Source organism: Crocuta crocuta, unplaced genomic scaffold (assembly GCF_008692635.1).
Source record: "Crocuta crocuta isolate KB4526 unplaced genomic scaffold, BGI_CrCroc_1.0 scaffold17, whole genome shotgun sequence".
NCBI classification, from domain to species: Eukaryota; Metazoa; Chordata; class Mammalia; order Carnivora; family Hyaenidae; genus Crocuta; species Crocuta crocuta.
The window spans coordinates 2,327,040-2,347,030 of NW_027532041.1; the positions used below are offsets into that span (position 1 = coordinate 2,327,040).

At 38.4% G+C, this 19,991-nt stretch overlaps 1 protein-coding gene across 4 annotated transcripts in view; it reads right to left on the minus strand.

The window, feature by feature from the left end:
- The window catches only part of SGIP1 (SH3GL interacting endocytic adaptor 1), a 214,661-nt gene that overhangs the window by 95,832 nt on the left and 98,838 nt on the right, over window positions 1-19,991 (minus strand). For all 4 annotated transcript variants that reach the window (XM_077776328.1, XM_077776327.1, XM_077776325.1 and 1 more), the window contains 3 exons: window positions 16,906-16,962; window positions 12,385-12,439; window positions 11,536-11,711 (listed from right to left, as the gene is read on the minus strand). In XM_077776328.1, coding sequence (XP_077632454.1) covers window positions 11,536-11,711; window positions 12,385-12,439; window positions 16,906-16,962 — 288 coding nt within the window. The remainder of the gene's footprint in view (window positions 1-11,535; window positions 11,712-12,384; window positions 12,440-16,905; window positions 16,963-19,991) is intronic.

Sequence of the window (19,991 nt, forward strand, 5' to 3'; positions counted from 1 at the left end):
CCTGCTTAGGGCTCTGTGCTGACAGCTAGCTCAGAGCCTGGAACCTGCTTCAGATTCTGTATCTCCCTCTCTCTCTGGCCCTCCCTGCTCATGCTGTCTCTCTTTCAGAAATAAATTTTAAAAACATTAAAAAATATTTTTAAAAATTGGCCTTTTTGATTATAATTAGTGTTGTAATTAAAAGCATGTAATTCAAGAATTTCCTGCCTCTGGTTGAGGACATATTAATATTTTTATGTGTCAAAATTGTGGCTATATTGTCTCAATTAGATTTTAAGCTGGTAACAGATATTGAGGGTGTTAGGTCTCTAATCTTGGTAATCATGTTTCTGAAACCATCCTCCCCAATCAGATGTAGTTGTCTGAGCTAGAACAAGATGGAAGAATCTGGATTTATGCAAGGAAATTCTAATTCTTACCCCTCACAAAGTGGAGCAAAAGACCATATGATCAGAGGGTCCAACCAACATTAATTGGTGAAATAATGACAAAGGCAATCCAGATTGAATTCATATTCTGCCCATTTTCAAGAAGATCAAAACATCCAACACACAGATTTCTTCTTACCAGCACAGGATGGGCACAAAAAGCATGGGAAAAATGCTATTTTTATTTTAAAGGTCAGAAACTGGAAGCAATGAAAAATTCCCTAAGAAAAAATAATTAGTAATGAAGAACAAATACATCTCAGGTATGAAACGAATTCTTCTGCAGTCCATGGCTTATTAGCATGTAGGAAAGAGAACAACATATTTTGAAAAAGGAAGGTCCTACTCATTTCTTCATCTGTCCTCTGTAAGGCCAGGGGGTGGGGTGGGGGGGATCTGGTCACAGTGTCTGCTCAGAATTTGGAACGGGGTGTGGCAGCTTATATATCTGGTCTAGACCCAATCCTGATCTTGTTTGCCCTGGGAAGTTCTCCTTAAAGACTAGAACCCAAGCTCACCCTCTTCCCCCCTACCAGCTACAGTTGAGGTCTGCGCTGAGCACTTAGCATCTGAATGCACCCCTTAGCCTCCCCTTGCACCCTGCAGCAATCTTGAGCGAATGGCAGTGTGTAGGAGACTTGAGCTCTCCTCCCCCACTGATGACTCTTTGTTTTTACTGAACTCAATGGGGTGCTGAACCTTCTGCCAAAGTGAGGACAGGAAAGGGGGCGGTGTTACCAAGCAGCAGCAAACTCATGGATTTTACTCACTGGCAGGCTAATTTGGGGGTGGCAGTGTGGGTGGGCCACCTGGAATAGGCAAACAGCACCAGACTTTCTCCAGTTCAAAGCTTATCCCCCTCTCCCCATATTTTTTTATTAAATAACTCTGTTATGGATTGCAAAGCATCAGGAATAAGCTTAAACTAATAAGTCCTCAGAAGGCCATGCCAAATTCTTTAATTCCTTGTAGCAATGAATTTTGTAGGGGAAGGGGAGAAGGCACCAGGGTGAGGTCAACACCTGCTCCTACATCATTTCTATCAGCCCTCTTCTCCTTAACTTTGTTCAAGTCCTCCCTCTCTATTTTTATTTTCTTTCTCACTCTTACAAGTCTCTTAACTTAAAGAACAGAGGGGATGAAAGGAAACTGATACTTAAAGAGCCCCTCCTGGGAGACAGGCACCTAACTGGGCATTTTACAGCATAATCTCATGTTCCCTTCACATCAGTCCTGCAAGAGGATGGATCTTCTTGTTCCCATCTTATAGATTTGGTAACTGAAGCTCCATGTTAAGGAACTTGCCCATGGACACCGATAAGAAGATATAGATTCAAAAGCCTGTGTTCTTCCTACTCAACCAGTGTGCCTCAAGGAAATGTTCTCTTTCCTGGTCTCCTTGCTATCTCTCCAAACTGTCCCTAAAACAGAGAGCTTCCCACAGAGATTCTTGAGTCAGAATATGCAGCAGAGTATTCACGCTGAGAGGATTTAAAGATAATGGAATTATAGACCCTTACTCTGTAGATGAAAAAAGCCTACTGTGTTTTTAACTTGGCAGAAAGGAGGCAGATACTGAAAGTCAAGTCCTGGTCCTCAGACCTTCAGCAGCATCTCAGTCTTTCTGAGTTGATTTCTTCTGTATAATGGGGAGATCACCACCTCTCTGCCTGCTTGGTAGTGTGGCTGGTCATTCCATCTTTTTGATTATGACAGCATATATAAACTGTAAACCATTATTATAATAAATCTTCAATGTAAAAAAATTTTGCTGATTGACTAGGGGAACTGAAATATGTGACTCATATAAAATGAAGTATCATTCTTTAACATTTAAAACAAAAGTGCATGAAGTCTTCATATAAAATGAGAGACTTTTAATAAACTAGAAATCACACATGACACAGCAGCAATTAAGGCTGCCTGAACTGTCAGCTCAGTCTTGCTGTATTGTCACAAAATGGCACAGGACGTACCATAGAAGGTATGTCTGTGGATTGAGGGGGAAGAAAGCCTGTGAGGTGGGCTTCTGAGCTGGGATCAAGAGTCCTATGGGGACCATCAAAGCGATAGCCTTCAGAGTGATAGTTCGTTGGGTGCTCAGAAGTTGTTTGCAAAATGTTTTCGATGAGCTAATAAACTTTTTATTTTTCCCCTGGAAAGAGAGCCAATAGCTTTCATCAAAAGTAGCATAATGTAGTGGGTAAGAGTTCTCAATTAGAAATCAGAACTTCTGGGTTTAAATCACAGGAACTTTGCTTATTAGCTGTGACATCTTGGGTGACCTTAATACTTCCCTGCCTTAATTTTCTCATCTGTAAGACATGGGTAATAATAGTGCCTATCTCATAGAGTTGCTATGAGGATAAATGAATTAATATGTGTGAGGCATCTGACACACAGCACTCAAATTTTTACAGCTGCCACCACCACCACCATCACCATCGTGAGTTTTCAAAGTGGTCTATGACCTTAAAGGATGTTGACAAGTAGTCACCATGAATACTCTATTGTTGTTCTGATTAATAATAGCTATATTTACTAAGCACCTCCTTTGGGCCTTATGTATATAAATTTACTTACAAAGCACTAAGTACTTTACATGTACCACTTCCTTAATTCTTACATGGACTCTATGAGGTGAGTAGTAGTGTTAGCTTCATTTTACACTTGGCTAAGCCTTGACTGAGGCTTAAAGGTTTAAGCAACTAGTCCAGGGTCACATGAATAATGAGAGCAGAGCCAGAACACGAACTTCCTTCTGACTTACTCCAGAGCAAAAATTTTTAGTACAGAACTAAACACTTGTCGTTCAAGACAACTTCTTGAGGTAAGCCAGCAGGGTTTGTGGCTTACCAAAAAAACAAATGTAAAGGCATCAAGGGTAGCACACGAGGAAAGGAAAAGATGCTACTATGGCAAGAATGAAACCATAGCATCTGTCTTTTCACTTCCAGGAGAACTGTGGGAACCACAAGTTTCAAAGTAGCTAGTGAGCTGCAGACGGATCAGAGACAGCACTCCTTGGGGGATCTGAGGGCAATGGAGGTGTCCGCATCCAAGACCTGAGGAGCAGTGAGGGAGCAAGGAGACTGCAGTGGAGGCCAGAGGGGAAATAGAAGACCATAACTCCAATCTGGAAACTGCAGTGAACACAGGCAGGGGTTTGGACCACGAGAGGAAGTTCAGTGTCTGCGTGCAGCTAGTGACATTGTTATCTGATAAATTTGTAGGCAGAGTGTTAGCAAGAAGGTTGGATAAAGTTTGCCCATTATTTGTGATATTAGCCCTCAGTGCCTGATAACATGGAAAGTGCTTACCAAATATTTGATGAATTGATTTGAAGAGGAGTGGGAAAAGATGTCAGTTCCACATTAAATAATGTAACATGGAATGCACAATATAGGATCCCATCGTGAATATTAGCCTTCAACACAGTCTTTTGAAGAAGATCCATACTTGTTTAGGGGGGTTTTATGTTACTCAAAACAATTTAGGAATGTTTCAGAAATGTCCTCCTAAACCAGTTCATAGGCATCACACAAAAAAAGTTATTTTATTAATTTGCCCAGTTTTATGGACAAGGTTATTACTGATCTTGTCTCTAAATGACTTTGGGCTATTTGGGTTTCCCAATTTATTGCATATATTAATGATATGCTTTAAATTGTGCCCTAGGCTTTGCAGAACATCCTGACAACAAGGGAATAATCTCTAAATGTAGTATGCATAGTGATACTTTATATGTATTAACTCATTCAACCTTCACGATAGCTCTATGAAGTATGTATGGTAATTATCTTCATTTATAGATGAAGAAACCAAAGTATAGGTGTTTTTTTTTAACAAATAGTTTATTGTCAAATTAGTTTCCACATAACACCCAGTGCTCATCCCCACAAGTGCCCTCCTCCATGCCCAACCCTCCTCCCCCCCACATCCATCAGTCCTCAGTTTTTGTCAGCATTCAAGAGTCTCTCATGGTTTGCCTCTCTCCCTTTCCCCCACCATTTCCGCCCTTCTTCTTCCCCTTGTTCCTCCGTCAAGTTCCTCCTAATCCTCCTATACGTGCAAACATATGATATTTGTCCTTCTCTGCCTGACTTATTTCGCTCAGCATAACACCCTCAAGGTCCAAAGTATAGGTTTTATAACTTGCCCAAGGCAAGTTGTTTGAGTAATTGTGACATTACTAAAGTGTCTATTTCCATTTCTCTCAAGTGATCTAAAATAGAATTGTGGGGTGCCTGAGTGGCTTAGTCAGTTAAGCATCTGACTTCAGCTCGGGTCATAATCTTATGGTTCATGAGTTCAAGCCCCACATCAGGCTGTCTGCTGTCAGCGTGGGAGCCTGCTTTGGATCTTCTTTCTCCTTCACTCTCTGCACCACCCCGTTCATGCTCTCAGTCTCTCTCAAAAATAAACATTTAAAAAATAAAATAAATAAAATAAAATAAAATGGAATTGTATTCAATTGTATGTTGAATTTTCATTTTGTTGCTTTTTGTAAAGGCATATTTTCTTACAGTTCGATCTTGTACCCATTATTTTCTTTGGCAATTTTCAGAAATAATTTTACTTTATAAGAACAAAGCCTTTTTTGAAAGATGTAATGGAGCGGTGCTCTTACCCTGAATGTAGGGAATGTGGTATAAAGGCACACATACAGAAAAACCACTCATGTCATGTCCCTGTTTCCATGTCCTCCTTTAGAAGGAGTAATCTATATGCTGTATTCACAGAAAGGGATGGACATCCCCAAAACCATCTTGTAAGGTAGGTAGGAGTATGTATTCCTATTTTATTGTATTTATTTATTTGTTTATTTATTTATTTGTTTGTTTGTTTATTTATTTATTTAAAACTATTTTATTTATTTTGAGAGAGAGAGAGAGCAGGGGAGAGGCAGAGAGACAGGGAGAGAGAGAATCCCAAGCAGGCTCCAGGTTCTGAGCTGTCAGCACAAAGCATGAGGTGGGGCTTGAACTCATGAACATAGATTCCGACACAGGGCTCAAACACACAAACTGTGAGATCATGACCTGAGCCAAAATCAAGAGTCAGACGCTTACCCAACTGAGCCACCCAGGCACCCCTGTTATTTCCATTTTAGATATGAAGAAATGGAGACTCAAATAGGTTTAAGAAACTTGCCTAAGCAGTACTGTTAGCAAGGAGTTCAGTTCAGGTCTTTCAGATTTCAATGTCTTTCCCACATACACCAGTTCCTTCAGGGCATAAGTACAAAGTTTCTATTTGTGTTTAATGAAATATCAGTCACATATGTCCAGTATGAAAAAAAATTATCTTAAAAGTAGTTCCTTTAAAAGGTAGATCCAGTTTGGTCCAGAATTAAATTCTAAGATATTCAAAAGATCCCAAACCCCTTTAACTGAATTCAAGTCTCAGGATGCAGGTATATTATAATCTGAAACATGAAAACACAGAATGCTTTTAGGGCAGGAGACGGGAACTGGGAAAGCAAAGCCATGACTCTCAATTAAGGAAGAAAAAGAAAAAAAATATATGTATATATAGACTAATGTGGTGGTTAATTTTATATGTAAACTTGCCTGGCCATGGAGTACCCAGAATAAATATTATATTTCTGGGTATGTCTGTAAGGTTGTTTCTGGATGAGATTAGCATTTGAATTGGTGGATTCAGTAAAGTAAACCCTTCCTCTATGTGGGTGGGCATTATGCAATCTATGAGGGCCTAAATAGAATAAAAGGCAGAGTAAGGAAGAATTCACTCCCTTTTCTGCCTCACTGTTTGAGCTGAAACATCTCATCTCATCTTCTCTTGCCCTGGGATTGGGATTTATGTTATCCGCTCCCCTGTTCTCAAGCCTCTGGACTTGAGTAGAGTGAATTACACCACTAGCCTTCCTGGGTCTCCACTTGTCAGACGACATACATCTTAGCATCCATAATCATGCAAACTAGCAATGAAGAAGCAACAATTGCAAAGTACTAATTGTGCATCAGATACTGTGGCTAGGATCTTCTGCATGCTTCGTTCATGTGGTCATTTATTAAATAACTACATACGTGCCTAATGTATGCCATGCACTGTGCTAAGCACAGGTACGAAAAGTCAAAGAGGATGTGGTGTGCTGGACATCAACAGTAATCTGCACAAAAAGGCTATAAAGACCTCACTTTACAGAAAAGGAAACAGAATCTCCAAACAATGATGGGGCTTTTCTAAGGTTACACAGGTAGAACATAGCAGACCACAAAACTGCCTCCTATTAATCCAAAATTCTAGAGAAAATGATGTAAACAGATGACTAGAAAGCACTTGGAAAAGGTTATAATCTTAGGCGCCAGCACAAAGAAATAGTTATGGCATATTAAACCCATCATTATCTCTGTATAGTTTTTCTGGTCTGGCAGATTTAGGCAAGCAGGCATCTCATGTCTCTCAAATTCATCTTTGTGCTTAATGACATCTCCATGATTGGTTTGGCCAAAATGGGAATACGTGACCAGGATGAGAGCACAGTTAGGCCAGTCATTGTAAGGCGAACAAGGAGGTTCGCTGAAGTGTTATCAATGGATGAAAAATCAGAGGGTGGTGACATGCCACAGTGTTTTGTCTTTGGCCTGGTCCAGCTCACGTATTTGTTCACTCACTAATTTACTCACGCACACAAGCACATATTGAATGGCAATGATATATAAAAAGCACTATTTCAGGTATAGAAAATTTGGGGTGGACACCAAAAGCTACCACACAGATTCCTCTTCGAAGGGGCTTCTTGTAGCAGCTGCTAGGAGTGTGCTATTGGTACAACACTTCAGGATCTGCTTCAGCTCCAGAAAGCCACTTCACCCAAGGTCATTCCCCTTCTTAGCTTGCCCATATCAGAGAACAGACTGATGTAGTAGTATAAAGGTTATTCATGTCAATCAAACTCAGGACAACACTGAAGGGACAGTTTAGCTCTAGAGTTCCTTGTATGGTCAGCTCAGGCTGTTGCTGGGCGTGTAACACAGCTTACGTGCCCCACCCTACCCCACAAGAGTTGAGCCCAAGGTCACTCCTTAATAAATAAGTTGCACAGTAAACTTGGAGTTGGAAAAGGTTTTTTGTCCTTTGTTAATCTTCTAAACAGCACAGCTACAATCAAGGACAAAAGTTACACAGAGATAGCATTTGGGCTTACTAACTTCTTTCAATAATGAAACAGCCTGCCTCAAAAAAGCAGTGTACTTTGTAAGACAGAGGAAGCACTATTACTATTGAAAGGGTCAGTATCAACCAAACAAGCTGGAATTTTAATGAAATTTGTTTCTGTTTATCTGCTCCTGGCTAGCATGTAGCATAGCATCACTCATATTTAGAATTTAGTGATTAGAAATTTTTAAAAGGAAACTTCCTGGGTTCAATAGATTCTAGGAATAATAGAAGGTAAACGGGGAAAAATCCATTTCCTGATGAATTCCCAGAGGTAATCTGAGATTATTTAAGATACAGTGGCAGAAATTGTCAATACTCACCACTGTTCATTTACTCCTTTGTAGTCTTTGGCAGAACTCTGCCAAAAACTACATTTCCCAGACTCCCTTATAGCTAATGTGGACATGTGACTAAAATATGGCTAGTGGTAGTGATGTTTGCCGACTCTGAGTGAAACCTTTAAAGGAAATCACTTGCCTTTTATTTTCTCTTTCCTTCATCCCAAGGTTGGAACATGGAGATGACTGAAGGTGGGTAGTAAGACAGCATTAGCCTCAGAAAGGTGAACAATAGTTTCTGGGTTCTTGAATAACCCCTAGGGCTCAATTACCCATCTGAGGTGCCTACCAGTTTTGACTTTTACATGAGAGAAAAATATACCACTTATTTTGTTTAAGCCATTACTATTTTGCTCTGTGTTAAAGCAGCTGTACCAGTATTCTAACTTGTACAGATACCAAAATCAACAACTAAAATCTCAGTGCTGTTCATTCTTTGCCCAATCAGCATAGTAACAGGAGACTACAACATGAAAAGAATGGAAATTAACATGCTTTCCTGTGAGTTAACCCTTACATCATTCCCTCTTCTTTTTTGGTGCTCAGCCTTATCCTGGCCCATATTATATTTTACTTCTGTATAAAACTCAAGGGCTAAGGAAAGACCTGGACTAAAATTATGTTTGTCTATACAGTAGGATTTTTACCAGCAATTAATACCCTGATTTTCTATGCTTCTGATGCTTTGTTTTGGGGACAAGTAATTTTCAGATAGGTTTATATTATATATACACATAGATATATATTATGCATTCATTCATTCAACCATCCATCCATCCATCCATTCATCCATCCATCCATCCATTTATTGAGTAATTTGACCATGTAGTGTGTACAGGGAGCTATTCAAATAAAATGAGAAGAAATTCATGATAAGAGATATCAAATGGGTTAAAATTCATTGATACATATTCACAGATGGATGAACAAAAAAAGTGAAACACAACTTAATCTTAAAATTCTTTAAAAGAAACAGAAATGAGAAATCCAGCATAAGCCATTGTTAGGAATAGCTTACCATTTGGAATTTCCTCTATTTCTATTAGTGTAATGATTGAAGATATTGTAGCATAAGAACCATAACCGATGTGAAATATACTGATATATTATTGACTACTGTAGACTCTATTTCCCTTTTTGCACCTGAATTAAATGTACATGTACAAATGTCTGATTATTTGGTTGGAAACATCTAAAGTTGCACAAAGGATCTGCCATTTTTATCATGGCACTAGCTGGATTTTGGAGGTTTTTTCTACTTATCTGGTTCCAGAGATAACACACCGCATATGTAATTTCTGAAATATAGGTACACATGGATTATCTAGAAGATGCTAAGGATTCTAAAACCCAGAATATGTTCCCAGTTACAATCTCTCTTTTTACTTATGTATATCCAGAAACACGCTTACCTTTCCCTAAAGTAGCAATAATAGCTCATTCCCCTATACTAAATATCAAAAATCACAAATACTGGGGAATCATAGTAATGGGGAGAGCCAAGTTCCCACATTAGAAGGAACAAGCCAGGGGTACAGGGGATGGTGGTGGTAGGGGTCTGAGAGTCCCTTAATTTGTGGTGTTGCTGGCATGCAGAAACAGCCTAATGTCGGTAATCACTCTCTCTGGGTGTCCCTAACTAGAGTCTTAACCACATTCTGTCAAGATATTACCTTGAAAATAGGTGTTGAGAAGAGCTCAGAGTAAACAACCGCTCTTCTTGCTGCACCATCAGCAACATAGCTGGTTGGAGGAATATCTGCTAGAACCCGAGGAAACACTCTTTTCGATAGAGAGGATTTCTTCTTTCCTAGATGCAACTAGCTTTTGGCAAATACATACTGTATGCCTGCTACTGTTTTAGGAAGTTCTCTTTTCTTTCTTTTCCCCTTTTTTGGTAAGTTTTCTTTCACATAAATCTGCTCATTTAATCCCATGATCTTTTAACACTTACCCCTAGGTAACTTTCAAATGCCCACTATGTGTATTAGACCCTACAGAAAAGTAGATATAAACTGGTTTCAGGAGCTTAGATAAATTTTTATAATTAATTTTAAAAAACAGTTCAGTAAGTGAAAAATTATTTGAAAGATGTCAACTGAAAGTCAAAATGTATGGACTTAAAATGCCCCTCTTACTAGAAATCACTGGTATGGCAGCCCTAACTGTGGGTTTTAAATCTGTACTTGCCATTGTCAAAGGGAAAGAAAACTCATATATTTCATGGCTCCTTTTTTTCAGGGAAACATCTTAAAATAGCAAGTGGCATATATTAAAAATCACCTGAAATATCATTTCTTATGGTTGATTATCATTAGCAATCATTTTATTCATCACTAACAGTAGTGATAAAGGCCATTATAAGCACTAAGCACTGAAGAAGCCATCATTATAGATTTTATTCATCCCAGGAAGGCAAATATTTATTCTCAAAGGATAGATGATTACAACTTCTTTAGAAAGTTTAGTTGAGATTTTTTAAAAAGTGCCTCAAAAATGGTTCAGCAATTATTAACTACCTCTGTCAGAAGGGTGCTGTAGGAAGATCACATCTTTCTGAAGAAGATGCCAAGAACATGTTAGCTGCTAGTTTGAGAACCTTCATCTGCTCATCACAGCTAATTTTAGAAAACAGTTGTAGCATTTAGCAAACACCACTGAAAAAATACTGTACATGTTGGAACTCAGAATTCAGCAACTATAGAAATCTAGTATAGGAGAACTGGAGGAAAGAAGAAGAAATTGTAGAAAAATATCAATTGAATAATGTCAGTAAGGGCTGCCTATATTTTAGGTGCCTGAAAGGTGAGAGTATTTAAAACAATTTCATAATAAAATATAATGAAGATTATGGATCTTAGTATCTTTAGATTATGATCTGTGATATTAGATTAATATTTCTTTTGGGAGCAGAGCAATGAAAAGGTTGGTGTTTTGTTTTGTTTTATTAAGAAAAATAATTTCCTTAGTTTTCTTCCCATGAGTTTCTAGGTGTTATGTCATAAAAAAAAAAAAAGACACTACGATATGTTTTTAAAAATCACTGTTAGTAGGGGCACCTGGGTGGCTCAGTCGGTTAAGCGTCTGACTCTAGATTTACGTTCAGGTCATGATCTCATGGTTCCTGAGTATGAGCCCTGCATCTGGCTCCATACTGCCAGTGTGGAGACTGCTTGGATTCTCTCTCTCCCTCTCTGCCCCTCCCCAGCTCTCTCTCTAAGTAAATAAATAAACTTAAATAAAATCACTGTTAGTAAATATGTAAACTTCATATTATTTTTAATTACTTCAGAAGTAACTCTGGATACTTTTTGTTGTTTTTCTTTCTTTTTCAAATGCTTACAGGAAACTAAGCCAAAAAGAAATGTGGTCCCATGCATTTTTTGTCATTTTGAAAAGCACAAAAACTGAAATATAAATTGAACATACCTTTCTAAAACAGAATGAGCTGTTTAAGATTCACATAAAATTCATAAAAGAGTGACTACATGCCAGCCTCCGGTTTAAGGGGTTTCTGATCTATTTGGCAGAACATAGCTCTATGTCCAAACTTGTCAAAACTTGGCATAAACACCACTCACCACTGGTGATGGGGAAAGTGCAATGTTGCCTATCGATGCCTTCAGCTCATCCACGGTCACAGCACTCTTAACAATGTCTTTAGATTGCAATGGCTTAATCTTGATATTGAATTTCTTGTGTGATTCTTCTTCCTCTTCTGATTCACTCGAAGAATAAAAGTGCTTTCCTTTGGTAGGTAGAACACAGTTAAGGATACAGGACTCTTTTTTCTATTAGGAAGCAATGATGAGTATAAGACAAGAGTGACTGCATATAGAGGCAGCAAAGGTATCCTTAGATGGCAGGAAATCAAAGGAAAATACACAGACAAATAAAAGAGCAGATCAAGAAAGGGTTCAAATTTATTTACCTTTCCTAGGAACATGCTGCAGGTGGCCATTTGTTACATCCCACTCAGCACAAATGAGGACAGGCCCAGGGGAGCTTCCCTGTCCATGAAGAGAGGAAGGCCACTCTTGGGATGATTTGTGATGAGTTTCCACTACTTCAGGGATGCTCTCTGCCCAGAGATGGTTTGTGGGGAGAGCACAGGTAAGAGTTATTTTCTAGTCACAATAAATGACATGGTCATATCAGGTGTTAGCAGACAACCTGGTACCCAGAATGTACACAGTCGTTTCTCAGCACATTTTTCTCTTTCTCCTCTCTCTCTTTTCTATGAATAGATCAAGGCAAAATGCCTGCTTGTTAGTGATCAGGCTGTTCTCTGCTGTTTATTCATTTCTAATATTAGGGACAACAGGACTCAGGAAGCTCGGGTGATTTCAGCACCTTTTCAAAAATCTGACTTTATCATACAGTTTTCCTATAGAAAATAAAGATTAAAATAAAAATAAAATAAAGGATATAGCCGGGTTCCTCAGGTCTGATGCTGTAGCCTTCTTCATCCAGCTCAGGGGAGTTCTATAAAATACAAGTGCACATTCAGCATTTATTATCCTGACAATGATCAAGGAATTATTAATTTTCCTTCTAGAGTTTTCTATTTAAAGATGTAGACAGGTCTCTTATTTTAACCTTTGGAAGTGGATGCTGAGCAATATATACTTAGATATTTATTCAAAAATACCTGGAGAGTCTTCTTATCAGAGAAAAAAAAAAAAAACTAGGAATCAACTGTCAAGGAAAGGAAACATTCAAAGAGAATTTATCATGCATTTCGTGTAAGCCAAGGTCTGTGCTAAGCAACATAGGGGAATACAAAATGCAAATTATTTTTCCTCTGGAAAATTGAAATGTATTTTAGCAGGCAAAACATTTTAAAAAGTAAAATATAATACACAAAACATCATGGCGCCTGGGTGTCTCACTCGGTTGAGCATCTGACTTCAGCTTAGGTCATGATCTCACAGTTTATGGGTACAAACCCCATGTCAGGCTCTGTGCTGACAGCGAGGAGCCTGGAGCCTTCTTCAGATTCTGTGTCTCCCTCTCTGCCCCATCTGTCACTCATTCACTGTCTCTCTCTCTCTCTCTCAAAAAAAATTTTTTTTTAAATTAAAAAAATCACAAAACATCAGTGCCAGGAGTTTGAAGGACGAGGAAACTAGGGAAGCTTGAATGGATCCAAGGGGTCTGTATGCGCCTTTCAGGACAGATGGAGAGGGTGGAGGGGAGTCGGTGGTAAGGAAGAGGCTGTAAGGAAGAGACACCAAGACAGGAATGGACAGTATGGTTCAGATGGGGAAAGACAGAGGCAACAACAAAGATGACTGACTGGAAAGGAAGCTGCACAGTGGGAAACATAGGAAATAAGACCATGGATGGCCAATGCACTGGAGGAAGAGTTCAAACTTGATACAGCTGCTGCAGCTTCTCAGGGTAGAAAGTAGCCTCTAAAGATGTTTTGGAAACATGCTTCAGGAATAGACTGTGGGCAGAAGAGACTGGAGAGAGAAAAGCTCATTCAAAAACTTGTATCCACTCAGGGGAGATGTGCTAAGAGTATGGACCAAGTTCTTGGTGGTGGGAAGTGATGAATCAAGGACTTTTTTAAGAATAAGCTTAGTTCTTTGTAACATCTGTCATAGGATAAAAAGGAGATGGAAGGTTCAAGGAGACTCCAAGATTTCTAATGTCAAATCTTCGGAGACTGCTGCTATTCCTGACTGAACTAATTGTAACAGCAGGCAACTAACATTTTTAAGGAAAGGAAAGATAAAAGAGAATCTGCCTGATTGGGATTAGTATTACTATCTTTGAGTTCCTATTATATGTAAGTACTGTGACCCCCACTTTGTTTCATTGAACCTTCATAACAATCCTATGTGGAAAGAATTATCCCAGTCACTGAGGAGGAAACTAAGAGAAATGAGATGCCATTTTGCAAGGAAACACACCCAGCCAATGGCAGACCTGTGCCCGAACTCCAGGTATGTGAGACTATACTCTTATGCCTTAGAGATGAGGGTGAAGCCATTCAAAGGTGGCTCTTTTAAAGTGGAGGTTAGAGGCTGGAAGAGAGAAAGGACGGAGCTAGAGAGAGAGATTTTGGAGGCACTGAAGCAATTAAAGCACCATGACCATAGAGAGAAAAAAGGCCTGGGGCGCCCGGGTGGCTTAGTCGGTTAAGCGTCCGACTTTCGCTCAGGTCATGATCTCACAGTTCGTGGGTTCGAGCCCCGCGTCGGGCTCTGTGCTGACTGCCAGCTCGGAGCCTGGACCCTGTTTCAAAGTCTGTCGCTCCCTCTCTCTCTGACCCTCCCCTGCTCATGCTGTCTCTCTCTCTCCTAGAAATAAATAAAACATTAAAAAAAAAAAACTTTAATAAAAAAAAAGAGAGAGAAAAAAGGACTGAATGCTATGGAAAAAAGCCACGATTTATTGAGTGTTTATTGTTTCTCTCTTGCCCTTCTTCAGTACTTGAGGTTATCTTTTTAAAAATCCAAGTGTATTGAGGTCACTTCCCTGCTAAAAAACTTGACCTTGGCTTCTCACTGCACTTGGAATGAAAGCCCAAGGCCACTGTGCAGCCCACAGCCCTGTCTGACTGGGCTCTACATCTGAGACTCCCTTCCCAGATCCTCCTCAGCAGCAAGGCCTTCATTTCATTGTTCATTTTTATGGTTTCAATGCGTAAGCCCTTTTCCATTTCAGGGTCCTCATAAATGCCATTCTCTCTGCTTGGAATTCTCTTCTCTCAAATGTTCTGCCAGTTAACCCCTACTATACTTAAGGGTTTTGCTTAAAGGCTAATCTTCCCTGGGGCCTTCCCTACTCTCACCTCTCTCTGCCAAAGGCAAGATGACATAATCTCTTAAGAATAAAACTTTTCTTATTACTCAGAGAAAGTGACGTCTAATGTATAATCACAACAATAATTCCTATGTGACCTGATTAGTTTCAAGGACTAAACACATTTGAGGAAAATTATGCTCCATTTAAGCATTCACATGTTGACCAGGGACAGTGCTGGAGTGTAGGGTTTATATGGGATAATATATACTTTGATGGGTAATTTGATATTTTTATTGTCATACTTCTTGTTTGCTTATAATATCCCATTTTTTGTATTAAAGAATCCTACAAAATCTAATAGAAGTCTTTCTTGGCAAAGAAGAATTAATCTGGGAAAAGAAATCACATTTTCTTAATATTTAGTAGTTTCCTTTATCACATTATTTGTGAACAATTCGGGTTTAGGGTAACAGAGGGGTCTGCAGAGATTTTAGAGGCTTGAACTGCTAAAAATATCTAAAAGATCCCAGTCCCGGGAAACAGATACGAGAGGATCAGGTGATGAGGTTGGCAGAGTGACACAGTTTAGAGTGGAGGAGAGGGTAGCATCAAGGATTTAACCTGCTGGGGAAACTGGGTGGCTCAGCTGGTTGGGCATCCAAATCTTGATTTCATCTCAGGTTATGATCTCAAAGTTCCTGAGTTTGAGCCCCATTTCGGTTTGGATTCTGTGCTGACAGTACAGAGCCTGCTTGGGATTCTCTCTCTCTCTGTCTCTCTATGCCCCTCCCCTACTCAATTTCTCTCTCTTTCTCTCTCAAGGTAAAGTGATAAACTTTAAAAAAAAAGAATTTAACCTGCTGAGCTTTGGTTTTCTTTTCTATAAAATGCAAATAATGTAGCATTTGCTTTTTAAGGTGGTAAGGATTTCACAGCATTTAATATTATAACTGACAAATAGGGAACATTCAATAAGGGTTGGCATTATTTATTGTACAAATAAAGTTATTATCAACAAATGCAAAAGCTTTAACATTAAACTTAATTTTTATGCAAGGGGAGGTTTGGTCAAGACAGTCTCTAAAGGATATACATGCAAAAGCATTTTGTAGGGATTGTGAATTTAGGCACCTACTGTAAAATAGAGATGATCTTTGATGTGAATATGATTTACATGTTTTATATGATTAGATATCCAAGAATCACTGTGGCTGTCCTGTTGTGGTTGATGAAGTGGGTGATGATGATGTAAATCAGTTTCCAGGGGAATCAAATGGAGGGTTTAGGTCCTAGCTGAGAGTCACCCTCACTCATTGAAAAGCAACAAGTGATTGTCACTTGACCTGGGAAAAGTCTGTACCATGAGGTTCTATTAATTGTTTTGTGCTATGGTCTGAATGTTTGCACTCCCCTGAAATTCCTGTGTTGAAATCTTAACCCCAAAATGATGGTGTTAGGAAGCGGGGCTTTTGGGAGGCGATTAAGTCCTAAGGGAGGAGCCATCATCATTGGGATTAGTGCCCTTACAAAGGAGATCCCATTGAGGTTACAGCCAGAAGGTACCAGGTACAAACCAGAAAATGGGCCCTCAACCAGACACAAAAGACACTACATTTGCCAGCACCATGACCATGGACTTCTCAGCCTATACAACTGTTAGAAATAAATTTATGTTGTTTAGAATCCACTAAGTTTACAGTATTTTTGTTATAGCAGCCTGAATGGACTAAGACACTATGAGACCAAACCCCAGAGGTTAACTGACTTGACTTGATTCTCAAAGCTGCTTAGAAATAGAACAGTACTGCAACATTTGGAGTTAATATTTTAAAAGGCATTTTTTTAAAACACATATCACAGGCTAGGCAGGAACTGAAACGATCTGCAAATAATTAGCTCATCGAATCCTTTCAACAATGTTATAAAGTAACTACTGACTTCATTTCTGTTGGTCAGGAAATAACTATCCCAAAGCCTCACACAGCTGATTGATCTGCAGAGGGGCTATTTCTTGAACTCAGTCTAACAAACCCTAAGGCTCTGAACCTACATAACCACCCTAAGCCAGGCACTGCCTAATGAGATGGAGAATGTTTCACTTATTTCTATGTCCTATTATAAGCATAAGGTGTCTCAACTCATTTTCAAATTGTGAAATACTTAATAAAGAAAAACAATCTTCTGATACTCACGTATCTTTCCCAATCAATTTCTGCATAAAATCCATTTGGTGCCCCATTACTTTTCTTCTGCAATAAATTCGAAAATAAATTTAGAAGTGAAACATTAGAATAAAAGACAAGGAACAAAGAACACTTAACTCATATCTGTATTTAGCAAGAGCTATCAAAATCCAGCACTGGAAAGACAAATTAGAGCAGCCTATTAAGCAGCCACATTGGTGTAACTGAATGGTAAATTGAGCTGCCGTGACACTGCATAAAAGAGCTTACATATTTATTTCACAAAAGACTGTAGGATACCTAAGCATAGGGGTGGTAACAGTTAGCTGTTCAAATTTTATTGGTTACTGAAAAATTAGAAGCACCTACAGTATAGTTTAATCCTCTATACCTTCAGGGGATATAATCACGTATATATATAAAATGGAAACATTTAAACTGCCATGTTGTTCTCATATACAATTATTAGTTCCAATATATCTAAAGAGTATTCCTCCAAGTCACTAACTAATCTTCCTTTAGCTTTTCTAACACTGACTCAACTTTTCCCTAACCACCCCCTTGATACAATGTAAGGGAAATCAACTCCAAGTTAAGTCAGTTCCTAGGTAGTAAAAGTAGGGTTGATATTCTTTTCAAGTGGCTTTTCTTATCAAATTATTAAAATAGAATCCAAAGGTTGATTGTGGGTTTCTGTCATCTGTGTGTTCTATGGCTTCGTGGGCATACATCATTGCAAGATGTATCAACATTACTCTCTGGATTCTTTTCAAGTTCTATTTTAGCACTTAAACAATCATGATATATGGCCACAAGCATTTGAAAAAGGATGTGGCATCATACAAACAGAAATTTCTAGGATTCCCTACTTTTTGTGAGCAAAAGACAAAAACACAAATCAGGTTGGTTAAGGGAGGGTCCATTCAACAACATTCCTGTATTTAACACATAGAACAATGGTATGTCATGGAGCACTAGCAGATCTCAGAACAGCACATATCAAATGGTGAAGCATGAGTCTTGAGGACAAGACTTCTAATTTTACAGTCACAGATAAAATCCACTTGAACTACAACATGAACAGCTGACATCTAATTTGACAAATGGGTAGGAGAAGTAAGTTTTCACGTATGCGTATCACTAGAAAAGCAAATTAGAAGTAACCTAGTAACCATCGTCAGTGATTAGTACTTACTGAACATTGGGACTGGGCATTCTAAGAACTAGCCTAGTTTAGTTGGAGTGAACAGTGGGTAAGGCATCATAGATATTGTGTCCATGCCCTCTTTCTTCCTCTTCCTATATGCTACCACTGCACTAGAATGCACAAATACAAGAACTCTGCCAGGCCTCCAGACCCCGGGACTCTGTGACCCTCTTTTTTATTTTGCTCCTGACAAAGATTATATACTTTGTCAGATTACATCATTTTAACCTTATCACAGAATTGCCTTATTGAATTAGTGTTTCAGTGATACTCTACCTACTTTGGACAAAGGACATTTTTAAAACCTGCCACGTTTGTACCTCTATAAGCTATGGAGTTAAGGACATGCTCCATTACATAATGTGCCATCTAATAATAAAAAACCTCTCCCATGGAGAATGGATATGGTTCCTAATTTCTTTTTGTCATATTTACTCTTTTTAAATTCATACTTTACCAATCTCTTTCCATAGGACTTCTTTGCAAAATTCTCCAAATTATTTTTAACAAGCATTTTAATACATTTAATATACAATTTAATTTATAATAATGGGAAATCAAATGACTAAGTTGATTCGAAAGAACTAAATGCATGAATTTTGTGATCACTGTAGTATTACTATTAATATAGAGTTTGATTTCAAACAATTCTCCAATACAAAAGATTGTTATCTAAAAATCAAGCAGGTTAGGTAAATTACTGAGTTCAAAATTCTAGTTTGCTTCCATAATAGTCTCATTCCCATAATCAAAGCCCTTTACAACCAAGATAGTTTATATGTTCAGCTAAATAAATAAGTGGTGTGTGTGTGTGTGTGTGTGTGTGTGTCTTTCCTGAGAACATATACTCAACATTATGAATAAAAAGTTCCTGATTTTTCTGGATCAGGGCTGAGTGAAAAAATTCCCGGTTTCCATGGAAACCAATACAGAAGACTGAAATGAAAGGAGAGAAAGCAAAACCTATAAAAAGAATTTTTCTTTTAAACTAGGAACATTTTTAACACAAATACCAAACACAAACAACAAATCATAAACAATACACTTAGGGGCAGCTCTTCAGCACGTAAGCACACACAAACTTGGCTTTATCAGAGGAATGGACAATTTGGCCTCATTCATGCTAGCAGATCATTACAAACATATTGGTTTCACAAGTGGAAGTTATCAAATTTAAGTTTGGCTCGAGCCTGGCTGAAATTCTTTTGATCAAACCCCAAGAAAAAAGCAATTCTCTTGGTTAAACCACCAAAGCAAGGTACAGCTCATAGTAGTAATACGGAAGGTAATGGCTGTTTTGATTTTTGATCAGAAAACATTGAAGAAACAAGAAAGAATATAAGTAGGAAAATATTTAAAAACTAGGCCTCATAGTAAAAGCAGTATTGGATATTCACTAACACATAAACAGTGATTTTTCTCTTCGAGCTGGAGTTGCATATTCTTTTACTTGTTTCTTTTCTAAAATTCTACAATAAGCATAAGCAACTTTTCTCACTTGAATATATGACTGTTATTTAAAGATAATTGAGGCTCATATTAATATTAGTCATGCTTTAATAGGTATTTTACTTTGGTCAGGTTTATTATCTGCTCTCCAGTAGTATGATGGGCTAAATCAATAACTGTGTTCAATTACACATTCACCAAATTTCTCGATTTCTACTGTGAATGCTCCTCTTTTCTGAGGTCAGCACATGGCCCTGTAGTGTTCCCTAGATACAAAGTATTAAAGATACATGGTATTCTACTTAAAAATTATCTTTTTGGCACCGAGTCAAGAGAGGATTCACTTTGTAAATAATCCCATAGAACAGTACTGTTCAATAGAACTATCTGTGAAGATGAAAATATTCTATATGTGGGCTCTCCAATACAGTAGCCACCA